The sequence below is a fragment of the Balaenoptera physalus genome, assembly GCF_965194825.1.
Source record: "Balaenoptera physalus genome assembly, chromosome: 3".
Taxonomy (NCBI): Eukaryota; Metazoa; Chordata; class Mammalia; order Artiodactyla; family Balaenopteridae; genus Balaenoptera; species Balaenoptera physalus.
Window position 1 is genome coordinate 116694734 of NC_138890.1, and position 17004 is coordinate 116711737.

Consider the following 17004-nt stretch of genomic DNA (forward strand, 5'->3'; position numbering starts at 1 on the left):
TTTTTTAACTCCCAGGCAATTCTCCAGTATGTCAGACCTGCCAATTTTCCACTTCAAAAACTGGCAAATTCCACTTAACTTCCGTGTTTTCTGATTGAAATTCCACTCTGCAAGAAAATTGGCAGTCCTACAATTCTCCAGTTATCAATTTGTACTTGGGGAGCTAACTGGGATGGATCTTTTTTTCTTTTAAAATAGTAGATAGTTCAGAAAGTTGACCTTAGAAGAAGGATTGCTGGCAGATGGATGTACACGTGCAGGTTAAGGTCTTTTAAAAATTTCACAAACAGCCATCTCAATTTTTCAGTTGTACTGTTACTTGTGCTCAAATACTTTAAACAACTGAGTCATCAACTAGGGCTGAGAAATGGTCAATACAGTAACTGTCACTATAATGATATTTGTTGTACCATGACTGCCTGTCTATAATTTGTTTATTCCCTAGGAATTTAACAGGGTTAAAATATGTAAGGATATAGAATTTGGAGGTCCATGAGTCTTCCCAGAAAATGTGCTAAGCTGCAGCTCAGATTCTGGATTATTCTGGTCAGGGGTCATGAGTTGGATGAACCCTTAATAAAGGGCCACATGCTTGAGTCTTAGTACAAATAACCATGCTTGTTTCCATCCATCTCCTTGGTCTGACCTCTCTTTATTTCGAGATCCTTCAGAAGGGAACCAACACCTCTAAGAACAGAAGGCTGAGGAATTTGTGAAACAACCTGTATCTGTTTCTTTCTAGCTACTGGCATTTCTGCCCCTCTCCATTTTAAGGTGTAGGCATTACTGCTCCCCCTGGGACAGCCAGCTCATACTGCTTCATCCTCTTTGACTAAATTTCCTCACCTTTCTCTAAAAATGTACCTTCCCCATGTCCTATTCCTTGAGACCTCACTCTATGTGAGTAGAAGGCTCAAGAAAAGACCAGCTGCTGTCTTCCTGGGAAATGAAGGTTCCCCTTGTGGATAAATGGTATTTGAACGAGCTCCTTTGGAGAGACGCCTGAACTCACTATGGGCAGCAGGGGTAATGCCAGCCCCGACCATTTCCCAGTCAGCCACCCTACCCCCTACCACGTCCTGGTAACATGAAGCTACACTTATCTCCTACTTAGGAGCCTACTGAAATCTCAGCAGAAATACCAGGTGCACCTAATGAAAAAAAATGTACAGCGTTTCCGAGGTGCGCTCTCATCTCTAGGGAGATGCTAAACACCTCTCACCTTCCTTCAGCCTCTTCCACCCCCAGGAGGTGTCATGGGTCCACTGCTGGGCTGCATTCTAAGGGGTGGGGCTTAGGCAAGAGAAGACATGTTATGAACATAACTGGGCTGGAGCTCACGCTTGCTTAGCTTCTTTTGAGATTGGCTTCTGTGTTTTAGGTCCCTTCCTGTTGCTGACCTCTTCTCTCTCATTCCTCCAAAGGAACTGGTGTGGCCAGAGAGACCTGGACCTCTTCCTGGTTGGGAGGACTAAGGGGGAGCTGGGCATAGGTGAGGCCAGGGTCCAAGGAAGCATGCTAAGCTAAGGTCCAGTCCAGCTCAAAAACCAGAGATCTTGGGCCATAGATGACAATGAAGAAGGCACATCTGCTGGGAAGGCGTCCCCACTCATCTTAGGGAAGATGTGCTGGCAGTCTAGCATTTAGGAATCTCACCATCCTCAGCGTGACTGGTAACAGTCAGTAAACGCACCAGCAGATACATAACCTGGCTTCTGACCTGCACTGATGTCCCACTGTTTTTCTGTGCAGCTAAGACAAAAGTTCACTCATCAGGAAACAAAACTACATTTCTTTATATTCAAGGAAGATTACGAAGCTTACCTGCTAACTGGGGCCTTTGCCTGAATTAAAAGAATTCTTCCTATTCACGTCTTCATTTTACATCTGAAGCCTGTCTTAAATCATTAGATATATGCACAAAGGATTGTGCTATTTTTACTACAAAATCATGTAAGAAGAGTAAGTGGAGACCAAGAAAAAGCAGACCTGCTTAATTATGAGACCCAATTCTAGCCTGAAAATCATTTTACACACACACATGCACACATACACACGCACATATATATATACATATACATGTATATATTTCTTAACACTAAAAATACCCAAATATTTTGTGACACATTTTAGTATTATATACTTAAATAGGCAAATGTTTCTATGCAGGAAGATAGGATTATTTGGGACCAGTAAGACATTTTAAAATAGGTTCCTTACGAAAGTTTCTTCTTTGGGAAACTGAAAATGGTCCAAGAATAGCAAGGTGATGCCGTGACAAGAAACTTCTCTAAACGCACTAATTTCTTGTCAGGGTACCAAAGGGTCTAAGGAACCATTTCCCTACCTTTCATTTCACTTGCTAATATTCAAGACAATTCCAGCTCCATATGTAGTTGGAGTCTGTCCTGGTCTAGCATTTAATTAGTGACCTCTTCCCCGTCCAGCTTCAAAGCATTCCACTTGTGCTAAATGGATCAGTTCATCCAGAGCTAACTCTGATGACTGCATTTGTTTATGAACAGGCAAGCATTTCCTCCCCAGAGCGCAAGCATTTCTGTAAACAAGCAGGGGGTTTGGATCCCTGGAAGATTTTCTGCTGCTGCAAAGTAGCTGCCTTCCCTCCACGACTGCTGTAGAATCCACCCATCTGTGTCAGGCAGAGAAAAATGGTCTATTTCACACATTTCTGATGTTCATTTTGGGACAGAATAATTAAGATTAAAATATCTGGTTTAAATCCAAACCCTATCTCTGTAATAAGAACTGTGTGAATTTCAATTTTTCTTTTTGGTGAAACATGAGCAATACTCAAGGGGAAAAAACACCCTGAAGTTTTCAGTGGAGCCTAGCTCACACCTCTAAATTCATCGGAACTCAAATGTGGAGAAATAGAAAAGGCCATAGGAGGAGCTATAGCCTTCACCACAGAAATCTGTATATACTACTTAGAAACAGCAACACATATTTTAGAAATATTTGGGCTAGAACTAAAGACATCTGTAAATGAATTTCATTTTAAGCTGTTAAGTGGACATTTACTAACATATTAACATATCTAAGGTACCTGCACACTGCTTCTGCATCAAAGTTTCGAGTTTGTCTGTGGTCGATCACAATAATCTCATGATGTTTATCTAGAAAGCATTCCAGGGCTGACTCCGGAGTCCGAGCAATATTACATCTGTAACCGGCTCTGTCACAGGCCCACCAGAATCCATCACTCTGACTGTCTTCCTTTGCAAAGATCAGCAAAACCTGGAACACAAAGAAAAGAGAATCTTGACAGTAATCATCATCCTTAGAGAGTATTAAAAGCGGGCCTACAAGATACTAGTTTAAAATGCAGCCTCTGGAGAGAAGCTACCTGGGTTCAAATCCCAGCCGGTCCACTGATTCTAGTGTGTCTTTGAACAAGGTAGTTCATCTCTTCAGCCTACAGCTTCTCCAACGTCAGATGTGCTAAGAACAGTGCCATGTAAGCTAGCTATGAGGCCTGAGTGAGCACAGAATACATGGTCCATCACTCTGCTGGTGGTTGTTACCCGTTTGTAATTTCCTAACTGGCTTCGTTTTTAAATAGACTGAGCACTGAAATGAAAACAGGCTAATCAACACAAGTTAGACTATGATTCACATATACACATATTTGGGGCCAGGGCAGCTGGTGTTCGTCTCAAGGTACCTGGCCACCTCTCTAAACTTAGCACTTAAATCCTTATCCAGACACAGAAGGGATGGGAACTCAAAACAATCTCAAAAACTAATTCCAACACCTAGCGCTTGCCAAATCTAGAAAGAACAATCATGAAATGTGAAGCTATTGGAGCTAAGGTGAGGAAACATGCCTCTTTTTTCTTCATTGGAAAGTGAAGCCTCGCTCCCTGGAAAGAAGGTAGCCGTACTTCCCACCATGTTGCCCTCTTCATTCCCTGGACTCTGGGACCCAGATTCCCTGGTGGCCAGAAAGCCAGAGATGGCGATACCACCACCTGAACTTGTTCATTGATTTGTTTATGGTCTATCTTCCCCACTAGAATTGAGCTCCAGGACAGCAAGGACCTGCCTGTCTTGTTCCTGCTGTGACCCCCTGCCGGTCAGCACTTACTATCTGAGTGAAAGGATAACTACGTGCAGGGTTTCTGCAAAATGTAAGAGGGTTTTTACCGTCAATTGGAATAAAACTACGTCACAGCAATAGGTCTAATAAGAAATACATAAAATAATCTCAAGATATTGATAAAGCATTTAATATTCTTCACCATCCACTTCTGGTTTAAACAATTAGGAACAGAAGGGAAGTTTCTGGTCCTTTAAGCCCACAGCCAATACCATTCTTCATGATGAAATTCTGAATGTGTTTCATTTAAAGTCAGAAACAAGACAAATTGTCCAATAATTACCACTACATTTTTTAAATGCTTCATTAATTGACAATATATAGAAAAATAGAAACAACAGTGAAATTATCCTCATGTACCCATCACCCGGCTTCAGCAATAACCAACTCCTGGCCAATCTGGCTTCAATTCTATCCCTAGCCACTTTCCAACTCTTGTATCAGCTTGCAGCAAATCCCACATATTTCATCCATATGCATCTATTAAAGATAAAGACTCTTTTCTAAAAAAAAAAAAAAAGAAAACCACAACACCATTTCATACCTAAACCTCTCCAATAATTCCTTACTGTTAAACATCTGAATGTATTATAAATGTCATTTGTTCTACACTGTTTGAATCATTTTCCGTTTTCTCAAATGCCATGTTTCCAGAAGATAAATAATATTTTTCAGTATGATTTTGACATTTACTTCTTAGCACATGGCTTGAAATCACATGCCAGTAACACATGAGGCAGCCACACTTATTAACGGCTCACTCTGGGCAAGGGTCTGTCACTCCTCAGGTCAGTCTATCCCCCAAAACCTCAGCTACAGAGCTACTTCTAGGAAGAAACGGGAGGTGGCTCTTCCAAGAGAAATGAGGGGCTCAGCCTTGTGGATCTTGATAGTGAAAAGAAAGGCTTCAAACAGAACTGTTAACAATGGAGCTACAATGAAAAAAATCAGGTAGAATAAACTGGCTTGTACAAAAAGTCACTAGCCCTTTACTTGCTGTAGCTGTGGTATTAGCATGAGAAACTCAGTAAGCAAAGCCTAGAAGTCAGAAAAGGTGACAGAACTTCTTATCTCATCTGTCTGGCTGAACTATGATTGCTAAGCAAGAATCTCAACACTTTATATTTCCTTTATACCATTTATGCCTCAATATTTGACGAATGCAATAAGAACCTAACTGTATTCCCATATTGGACACTGCTACAGTTATTAATCTCATATGTCTTAGATGTCCTTAAAAGACGGGAGTGTTCCACTTTTGGAAAAATAATGTCATTATTCAAGTATTTCCTGAGCACCTGCTATGTGCCAGCACCTACTATGTGCCTACTATGTGCACCTACTATGTACCTACTATGTTTTTAATTGCTTGGAGTATGCTGATGAACAAAATAAAGACCTCTTGCATTGTAGGGGTAAAGAAACAAACAACAGGCATGATAAATAAGCAAATGATATGGAATGTTAAAAGTGGTAAGTGCTAGGTAAAGACAGTAGGGTCAAGTAAGAGGGATCCATAGTGGGTGCTGGGACCAGTATTAAGTAAGGTGGTTAGGGTAAGCCTCACCGAGAAAGTGACATGTAAGCAAATGCCTGACGGAAATGAAAAAGTCAAGTTGATAACTGAAGAAGAAGCATTCCACAAAGAGGGAACAGATCCACTGGTTCCTATAGTGGGACTCATGCCTGATGTGTTCAAGGAACTCAAGGAAGCCAGTGTGACAGAGAAGAGGGTGAGCTGGTGGGAGAGGAAGTGGAGGTCACAGCAGAGGGCTCGATCTTGGTAATGCCTGGTTTAGGAACTTACACCGGATTTCACTTGGAAACTTAAAAACCAATTCAAAGTGGGGAGTTGTATTAATTATGCCTCGTTAATTTTGATATTTCTGATGCTTTGATGTCTGGAGCCTTGCTGACCCTGGAGAGATGCCCCAGAGGGATAGCCAATTCTCCAACCCCTAGAGAAAGCAAACGACTTGCCTAGGAACGCACTTTTCATATGCAAACCAATCCAGTCCGTACTCCTACCACCTCTATCACTGCTAACCCTCTGGACCACTATCTACCTGCCCTAATCACTCCAGCGCCAGGCACCAGACAACTAGGGACAGCCCTTCTGCCCAATACTCCTCTGGAATGATTCAAACTAGCTAAGCTGTCTACCCTGCTTTCCCTGCCTCACTGCTTCCCACAGAAACCACAATCAAGGCTCTGGCCCCCATTTTCCCCTTTAGGCTCCCTGCCTCCAATCAACCTTAGTGCTTCCCTCTGTGGTCCTGCACGGCCCACACCTCCTCTCGGAAACTGTAACAAACTACCTTTCAATGACAGACTCTCCTAATCTGTTGTCCTCCCCCTACCTGAATAAAAATTAAAATCTACATATTGAAGCAAGAGTATTTATATTACAAGAGTACTCACTAGAAAATCTCTCTAGGTAGTATTCAAAATTTTTTCCATTCATAAAAAAATAATTCAGAAATACTACTTTTCAATAATCCAACTCCTAAGCAAAGTGAAAATCTATGGGAATTAAAAAACTATATATATATATATATATATATATATACACATACACACATACATATTTTAGAGTAAAGTACTATAGTAATCACTTTTTTTAAGGTCTGCCTATCTCTGGAAAATTCTATCTTCTCTAGGAAAGCAGCACACCCAAGTAACCAAAGCTGTACTCTCTGTCCCCATCTCCTAGGCCACAGCTGGACTAATAATGTTGTTTCCAGGAATTTGATATGTGAACGGAGAGACACAGAGGCTGGGAATTAGGACCCATGGCTCATTAATAGCAGAGATATTGAAGGAAGAACCTTAAATCCCTTCTGTCAAAATACTCAGAGATGGCTCACTGTCACCCTTTCTAAGCCATGGCTTTTCAACTCTTCCTTGGATTCTGAAAAAAAAAACGCACTATCTATTTCTTACTCATTTACTATTTTGTGTAAGACAGCTGTTACTTAAAACCAAAGAACACAACCCCTCAAAAACGTTTTGTGATATAGTCCCTCTTCAGATTTATCATTCCATGTATCAATATTTAGTTTCTTTATCAAACATGTCAGTTTGTAAATGTTTATTGACCATTCACTGAGGCAAATCCCATAAAATGATTTTGTAAAATATATTTTAAAAAATAATTAATAAAAGCATATAGCTGAACTTAATTTATAAAGAGTAAAAGTAAACTGACTCTTACTTGCTCTAAATAGTATGTGGAACATTCCTTCAAAGAATACTTTTGATGACCTATCATGCAAGATGTTAAGAACTGAGAGTAAGAAGCTGACAGAGACAACCATAGTCCAGTCTCTACCCCTAGGACGCAAGCAGGGGAGAGGTTCAGGTAAGCAGATAAGTACAAGAGATGCACTAATAAGCAGTGACCAAAGACAGAGCAAGGACATGGCATCCAGGGAAAGAATCTAGGCACAGGAGAACGGGAAGAAGGAAGTAGTTTTGTTATATCAACCTCACTGCACTGTTGTAAACACAGCGAAAGAGAAGAAGATTAAAAGCAGATCTGGGGTGAAGCCCGGGGCAATGAGGAAACATCTTCTTCTGGAGCAGATCTTGGCCAGCTTGGGTTTTGTCCAGGATCAGAACACAAACACAGGCAGTGCTCACTGTGCATGGCAGTGCCAGACTGTATAAATGACCACGCAAAGCAATCTTAATGAAGGATGGTAAAAACGATGGTTCCATGACATTTGGAAATTTTGTCAAAACATAAAACTCTTCTATTGTTGGTTATAAATGTATAGCGAAATGAAAAATGTAAAATTAATATTTATTCAGTGCACTTACTTTAAAACATTAGAAACTGTGAATTAAAAAAAATTTTTAAGCTTATTGAGTAGTTTGAACAGTGCTTGCCTTCTTCCAGTTGTATAAATTATGATACAGAATGAGCCTCTTTTCTACGCCTTGGTGAATTATAAACTCTTAAGTTTGGATCAGCTTCCAACATTTTATCCTCTGTACTTTCAATGTCATGAAATGTCCCCAGAGTTCCTTTAATTACTGTGCAGTTTTCTGTTGGCATCACTTCGTCTTTTTCATCACAACCACTTTCTTCATTTAGCGCAAAAAACTTGCATTGACGAACTTCCTCTGGCTACCCTCTAGAACCTCTCACAGGCTGCAGTGTCAACACTGCCAATCAGCTTTCTTCTCTAACTCCATTTACATTGCTGTTTCACTTCCAGCATTATCGCTTTCCATTCCTTTGCTACACTCTCGTCTTTGTGGGCTAGCTCCTTCTTTCAAAGGTATACTTATATATATTTTGTAATGCCATGCGAGTTATCACGGAGAGATAAAGGGGCGACACAACCGCACACTCTGCTGTCGGTGCTGGAACTAACAGGCAGAGACTTCGAAGAAAGTGATGTGGTTCGTCACTGCTCAGGCTGCACATTTGTTACTTATGTAATGACTTGTGGACTGAAGAGCTAGCAGCAAAGTTTGTACTTGATGCAATCATCACAATTAAAACACCAATGTGACTGCAATCTTTGGGCCTGGTGTTATTTAGCCCTAATCTGTGTACATTGGAACTGTGCAAAGCCAGGGCTACCTGTACGGCTTTTCAAACGTAGCTATGAATACCTCAAACTATCATGCAGGGTCTCCCTCTATTTCTACCTACACCTTCTTGGAACCACAAAGTTTATTTATTTATTTAAAATAAATTTATTTATTTATTTGTTTTTATTTTGGTCTGTGTTGGGTCTTTGTTGCTGTGCGCGGGTTTTCTCTAGTTGCGGTGCGCAGGGGCTGCTCTTTGTTGCAGTGCGCAGGCTTCTCATTGTCATGGCTTCTCTTTGTTGTGGAGCATAGGCCCTAGGCACGCAGGCTTCAGTAGTTGTGGCACATGGGCTCAGCAGCTGTGGCACGTGGGCTTAGTTGCTCCACGGCATGTGGGATCTTCCTGGACTAGGGCTTGAACCTGCGTCCCCTGCATTGGCAGGCGGATTCTTAACCACTGCGCCACCAGGGAAGCCCGGAACCACAAAGTTTAATTCATCTTTCAACCCAAGCCAGAATAATGAAGTAAGGGATGCCCCAGAGCAGGACCCAGAGAATGAAGTGTAAGAGGCTGCAGGGGGTAGCACTCCGATTCCGGGGGACTTGGGGGGGTCCTAGTGGCCATGACAAGGGCAGGGACCATGACTCTCAGGAGTTCTCAGAGCAGGAAGGGACTCTGGGGGTGATCCATCAACCCCCAATCAACGGATGAGTTCAGCAACTTCCCCAAGCAGAGCAACGGCAGAGCTGGACCCACAATTCCCAGCTCCTCCTTCAGTAATCTTTCCTGATGTCCTCTTGCTGTGCTACAAGTATTGTAACCATTCCTTTGACATGTTTTATCAAGAAAGTACTGAAAACTATCTTTCTGAGGCCAGCAATAAGCGGTCTTTGATAGCTAAGTGAGTATGAAACTGTATTCTCTGGTGAAGGCTAATTATGAAAAAGATGAAAAAAAAAACCTAGCTTTTCCTTAACTTGAAGACAATGGAAGCGTTCATTATTATTAGTCTTCTTTCTAGATAGAGTGTGTCTACATGTCTCCAAATGGATTATCAATGTCTACTATTAAACATCTAATTTTCAGAATACTTGGTTTGGCTTTCAGCAAAAGCCAGGTAACAAGTAGCTTCTAGAGTAGACCACATATATAAGTATATCCACATCATACTAAACAGCTGGCCGATCTGACCATAGGTGGGGTCGATTCAGTCGGAAAAAATGGTTTGGGAGCTTTCCTCAAATGTCCCTAAGAAAGTAACGCTAATACGTCTTGTTTAATACATCTTTTTGGTGATCTGATGTTAACTTAACTCTGAAATTTGCACACACTGGAACTATGCAAAGTAAGGGCTTTATCGAGCAGCTACAGTTTAATGAGAATTTAAGGGCCAGTCATGATACTGAAAGGACTTTAAACATACTATCTCATTTAATAACCCTTCACAACTCTTTCGAGGTGGGCATCATCCCCACTTACAGATGTGGAGACTGAGATATGGGACGATTAAGAGACACACCCACAGCTACACAACTAACAAGATTTGAACTGAGGTTGGCTGGACCCCTGAGCCTGGGCAATCATTAAGTAACGTACTCTATTTTACCCACAAAATATTGGACCAAAACCCCTAACAACTCTGTGGTTCCATGAAATTGGCTGGGCCAGGTAGAGGACCTGACTTGGTACCAGCAGTAAGGACAGACCGGAGGGCAGATGCTGACCACAGCAAGTTACTGAGTCTGAACATCTCCATCACTCCGTCATTTCATTTACTATGTGAAGAACAGCTTCCCACAAGGCCAAAGGATCTCCAACATAAAGTCTCCAATATATAATGGTTCCAGAAAAAAATCCATGTCCACACAACATAGAAGTTTAAGTTTTAAAGGAAAGTGCTGTCTTGCTGAGAAAACGCTTAGGCCAGAGCAGTGAAGATCTGTTTCCAAGTCCAGTCGGAAAGCTCTGTGAGGGGCAGGGGCGACAGCACTCTAAGCAGAGACAATTCCACACACGGGGAAGTAAATATGCTCCAGGCACTGACGAAGAAAAGACCTCTTGATTTTCAGATGGTATCATGCTGATAAAAATCTATTGCCTCATAATATTTCCCCTACTTTTTTTTTTTTTTTTTTTGCTAAGACTGGAAAACATGCCCTGCTGTGAGTCACAGGCACTCACCCAGGAGAGCTGTCCTCTACAATATGACGAGGCACGTCCACCCGCTCCACTCCCAGCAGCACTCCCGCCAGGCCACATCACACCTCCTGGTCTCTACACGGGAGCAAATTTCCCCTGGTGACCTCAGAAGTGCACCCTCAAAAGCAACCACATCCTGGAATATGCTTGTCAAGTAAGTTCCTCCCAAGTCCTAAGCGTTCCGGCTGACGTAGTTAACGTTTTCGGCACGGCAGTGAAGTTACAGAGTAGGTATTTTTCTCCAAGAAAAAAAAATTACAGAATTTTTCTCCAAGAAAAAAAAAAATTTAAAATCTAAGGTTCTAGGCCATTTCGAAGACAGTTGCAATGACAGTATCAGAAGCACAAGAACACTTGACTAGATATCTCTGCCTTTCAAGTTAGAATGTAATAGACAATAAAACCAACCAGCCAGACTCCCTGGGTGGTCAGGGGTCATTGTTCGGCCCCCTTCCCCTGCAGCACCTGGTGCAGAGCCTTGAGCACATAGATACTCCACAGACTCTAACTGGATGATCAGTGAGTGAAATTACATTTGAATGAGACACAGGAGTAAAGGCATCCTTGGTTCTAAGTTGAAATTATTATTTTTTTAAAAAAGAGTCTCTTAATTATTCTGTCCCTCACTCAGAGAGGGACTCTTGACCACTTGTATCTGCTGTCATGGGGGCCAAACTCATGTGACAGGAACCAGGCAGGGTACACGGTAGCACTGGAACCACTCCACCTCTTATGCTGGGTGGTGGGTTCACGGCATTAGTTTTACTATTATATTTCATAGCTTATGAGCACAAATTTAAAATGTTCGTTATGTTTTAACATACCAAATATAATAAGTCCAAAATTACAGACACTCGTTTTTGTGATGAGGGAGTGAGTCCATTATGGGATATTTAAATACTGCAAAGGACTATATCGTATTTGAGAGGACAGAAATATGATACACTTGAGACTTTGTTATAAAATTTGACTGCTAAACAAACATATTAAAAATAAGCTAAGGGTAACCACTAAAATAGAAGCCTAACCTATAGCTTCTAAAACAGAGAAAATAAAAGGTAATTCTGAAAACTATGTCAACTTAACAAAAAGGAGATACATGAGAAAAAGAAAAAGGGTAACAAATAGAAAATACAAAATAAGACTAATTGTATCAGTAATCACACTCAATGTAACAAGATTACACTCTCTTATTAAAGTCAGATTATCAGAATAGGTTTTAGAAAAATAAAACTATGAGCTCCTTATAAGAGGAATATTTAACATAAAGTTATAAATAAAACCAAAAATGAAAAGATAGAAAAAGATATACCAGGAAAATATTAACCAAAGAAAGCTGGTCCAGCCATATTACCAACAAATAAAATAGAAATTAAGGCAGAAGTTTAAAGAGGGACACTACATAATAATAAAAGGAACAGTCACCAAGAACATACAGCAATCTAGAACTTGGATGTACATTAACATGACAGACTCAAAACGTCAGAAAATATTAAGAAATATTGAGGATATTGACATATCCATTACAATAGAAACTAACAGACACAAGAAATTAAGATAGAGATGGTTTGAATAGCATCATTAATAAAGTTGAATTAATTTCACAGATATAGAAACCTGTATTCCAGAAATAGAGATACACCTTTTTAAAAGTTTTTGTGGAAAATTTCAAAACTGGCTACATTATTGGCTACCAAACAAGTTGCAACAAGTATCAAAGAATCAGGCATCAAGTAATTCAATGGAGCAAGGAATACACAGTCATTTCAACAAATGGAGCTGGTCATTCAACATGGAGGGAAAAAGAGCCTTGACCTCTTTATTCCACCATACATAAAAATGAACTTGAGATAGATTATAGATCTAAAATTAAAATTTAACAATAAAGTTTCCAGAAGAAAACGAGAAATAATCTTCAACCTGGGATTAAGGATTCATAGACCACAGAAAGCAATAACCATAAAAGGAGTGATAAATTAGACTATATCAAAACTAAAATTTTTGCTCAAAATCCAAATTTGTGAAAATGAAGAGAAGAGCCACAGATTGGAAGAAAATATTTTCAAAATCTGATAAAGGACTTGGGACAAGAATATATACATAATTCTCACAACTCAGTAGTTTTTTAAAAGTCAACCCAACTAAAAATGGGCAGAAGACTTAACTAAACATTCACAGAAGATTTTAAAAATAGCCAATCAGCGAACAAAAAAGTGCTCACATTATTAGTCATGGAGAAATGCAAATTTCAGTTACCATAAGATAGAACTACTCACCCACTAGATGAGCTAAAATTAAGAGACTGAAACAAACATTACCAAGGATTTGGAGTAATAAGAACTCACATTGCTTGTAGGAGTGTAAAATGGTACAACCACTTTGAGAAAAGATCTGGATATATCTTATAAATAGTATCTAAACACACTATTGTTTTGAAGGTTCTAGCAGGACAATCAGGCTAACAAAATAAAAGGCATTCAGATTGGGAAGAAAGTAGTAATGATATGATCCTGTATATAGAAAATCCTAAAGAATTCACACAAAAATGTAAAAGCTAATAAATGAGTTCGATCAATATACAAAAATAAATATATTTCTATACACTAGCAATGAACAACCCAAAAATGAAAGTAAGGAAACAATTCCATTTGCCATAGCATCAAAAAGAATAAAATATTTCAGGAATAAATTTAACAAAAATATAAAACACTACACTAAAAACTACAAGACATTGGTGAAAGAAGTTAAAGAAAATCTAAATAAATGGAAAGACATCTTATGTTAATGGATTGGAAGACAAAATGGTTAACACAGTAATATTCCCAAATTGATCTACAGGTTTATTGCAATCACTATCAGAATCCCAGCTGGTCCCCCCCACTCGCCAAATTAACAAGCTGGTCCTGAAATTCATATGAAGATGCAAGGGACCCAGATAGCAAAAACAATCTTGAAAGATAAGAAAGTTGGGGGACTCACGCTTCAAAGTTACAGAAATCAAGACAGTGTGGTACTGGCATAGGACAGACGTATATCAATGGAATAGAATTGAGAATCCAGAAATAAATGCTCACAATCATGGTCAGTTGATTTTAGAAAAACATGCCAAGACAATTCAATGGGGAAAGAATATTCTTTTTAACAAATGCTGCTGCACAACTAGATATCCACATAACAAAAGAATGAAGCCCTACCTCACACCATATACAAAAGTTAAATCAAAATGGATCATAGAGCTAAATATAAGAGCTACAACTATAAAACTCTTAGAAGAAAACAAAGGAGTAAATCTTTGTGACCTTAGATTAGGTGATAGATTCTCAGGTATGATGCTAAATGATAAAGAAAAATTTCAGAATGATGCCTGCTGTCTGACACCTTTCAAATAAAGTTTAAAATATTCAAAACAAAGTAAATATTAATGGATACATGGGACTTCCCTGGTGGTCCAGTGGTTAAGAATCCAACTTCCAATGCAGGGGACACGGGTTCGAGCCCTGGTCAGGGAACTAAGATCCCACATGCTGCAGGGCAACTAAGCCCGCATGCCACAACTAGAGAGCCTGCACACCACAACTACAGAGCCCATGCACCACAACTAGAGAGCCTGCGCACCGCGACTACTGAGCCCGCACACTCTGGAGCCTGTGCACCACAACTAAAGAGAAGCCCGTGTACTGCAACAAAAGATCCCATGTGCTGCAACAAAAGATCCCGTGTGCCGCAACCAAGACCCAATGCAGCCAAAAATAAATAAATATTTTTAAAAAATGGATACATAAATATGTAGAAGAAATATACAAATACCTATCATAATCAATCTCCAAATAGTGGTTACTTTTAGGGAAGAGAGAGGAGGGCAAAGGGATAAATAGGGCTTGAAGTATCTGTAATCTCTTGTTTCTAAAAAGAACTCTGAGACAAATAGGACATCCTTGATAAAATAAATTTATCATGTTTGATAAAATTAGCATATTTCATAAAAGTGGATATGGGTATACACATGTACTTTTATGAGTATTTAGAATACTTTACAATTTAACAAATTATATTTTATAAGAATGAGACATCCTTGGGGACCTCTCTGGTGGTCCAGTGGTTAAGACTTCGCCTTCCAATGCAGGGGTTGCGGGTTTAATCCCTGGTTGGGGAGCTAAGATCCCACATGCCTCGCAGCCAAAAAACCAAAACATAAAACAGAAGCAATATTGTAACAAATTCAATAAAGACTTTAAAAATGGTCCACATCAAAAAAAAAAAAAAAGATTTAAGAATGAGATGCCCTTATCATGAGCATTCATTGCCAGTACAGCACAGGGTGAAAAATGAAGGTAAATTAAAGTAACTGATCTAAAACCACACTAATCCCAAGAAAAATTCTGGAAATTACTTTGGGAATAAATACTGATATCAGAACCTTTGTCACTGCCTTTATTCAAAATGGACTACAAAGTCCATGCCCCCAGAATGAATACTGGAATTTTCCACTTGTTTGTATTCTATATAAATAGTGTGGCTTATGTTTATTTTAATAAATTCTCTCTTCCTCTCTCTCTCTGCTCCTAAATTTGTTTTCATCCAATTTTCCCAAGCTTAAACCTCTTGTTTTTTTCCTTTCCCTAGATTTGCATTTCCTTTCCAAGCAACAGTAAATTATTTTCTTTTCCAACCGCTCTTAAACAGTACATTTCTTTGGTTGGTTTTTCACTTTCATCTACATGTTAATTGGTTTATTTACATCTTCTCTGCATCTTCACTTGTCCAAAGTGCAGCACAAGCTTCCAGGTGCTAACAAGCTACAGTTTTACAAGGATGTAGGTGGCTCATGTAGGTCTACCAGGAAGATGCAGATGCAGATGAGGACTTAACAAACACCTCTCATACCTATTTCCTCACAGGGCACACAGGAGGCTGGAGAGGTGGTGGGAAGGACACGGGTGCTGCTGCTGTTAGAGGGTGGTCAAGGCTGCAGGCGCTGGCCCCTTCTCTCCCTGGAACCAGGAGCCTTGGTGCTTCAGAGCCCAGTAGGCTGCCTGCCTCTAGTCACACAGGACAAGTTACCATCACTGAGCACCTTCTACTGCCAGGCAGTGTCCCAAGCACCTGATGCTATTTCACTGAACTCATAATTTCCTAAGAGAGAGACATTACCATCTCCACTTTATAGACAAGGCACTGGGTAGAGAAGTGAAGCAATACATGCAAGGTCACAGAGCTGGTAAAGGCAGAGCCAGGATTCCCACCCAGCCGTGGCTCGTGGCAAAGCCCTGCCCTTTACCACACACGGCTTCTTCCCTTTCCAGCTGCAGAAGCAGCATGTAGAACAGACGCGTTTTTTGGTGAAGAGTTGTTCTCCCTCACAACCTACCATGCAATCGCTCTACCTATTATATTATTTATACTCAAAATGGGGCAATATTTGTCTTCAAGAAAGCAATCTGATTCCTCAAGCTTGACATTAATAAAAACAAGCCTTTGCACACAGGCATATACACACACACCACGTATGGACATGTGGGCATGCACGTCAGGGCAAGGATGGCCATCTGCTGTATATGAAAGAGCCCCTCGCGTAGTGCTTCTATAACCACTTGCTCTGCAAACCAAGTCCCTACAGAGGAATGGAGGTGTACCTGGATAGGATCCTGCGTCAGTCTCATGGGCCCGATGCGTACCTCTGCAGAAGAGACCTGCTAAAACAAACAAACAAACAAACAAACAAAAACAGCACATGAGATGTGTCAAGTCATAAACTACAGGAATTGACAAATTCTTCCTTACACTGGATATTATGTCATGCCCCTTCGCAGCTAAATAAAAGGACCCAATTTATTGACATGGAGACAGTTTATAAAATATCACATACAGTACAATTCTGGTTTTGTAAAAGAATGTATACATTTATGTGCACTGAAATGTCTGGGAGGATATATCCTCAAGGCTAAGTGGTAGGATTTCAGGTTATTTTTACCTTAAGTGCATGGATTTTTATAATAAGCACATATTATTCTTTACTCTCTCTTTACGGGAGAAAACAACTCAATAATTATTTACTGAGCACCTATTATTCTGGGCATGATGCCAGGCTGTTATTATTCCGAAATTTCCAAAGAGTAAAAATTCCTCTCATATGTGGAAG

The 17004-nt window shown here is 40.0% G+C and overlaps 1 protein-coding gene across 20 annotated transcripts in view; it reads right to left on the reverse strand.

The window, feature by feature from the left end:
• Nucleotides 1-17004, reverse strand: part of PDE8B (phosphodiesterase 8B) — a 383716-nt gene that overhangs the window by 136991 nt on the left and 229721 nt on the right. For 15 of the 20 annotated variants that reach the window (XM_082457144.1, XM_082457151.1, XM_082457136.1 and 12 more), the window contains 2 exons: nt 16499-16558; nt 3068-3258 (listed from right to left, as the gene is read on the reverse strand). In XM_082457144.1, the coding sequence (XP_082313270.1) occupies nt 3068-3258; nt 16499-16558 (251 nt within the window). The remainder of the gene's footprint in view (nt 1-3067; nt 3259-16498; nt 16559-17004) is intronic. The other 5 variants (XM_082457142.1, XM_082457141.1, XM_082457145.1 and 2 more) reach the window with 1 other exon arrangement.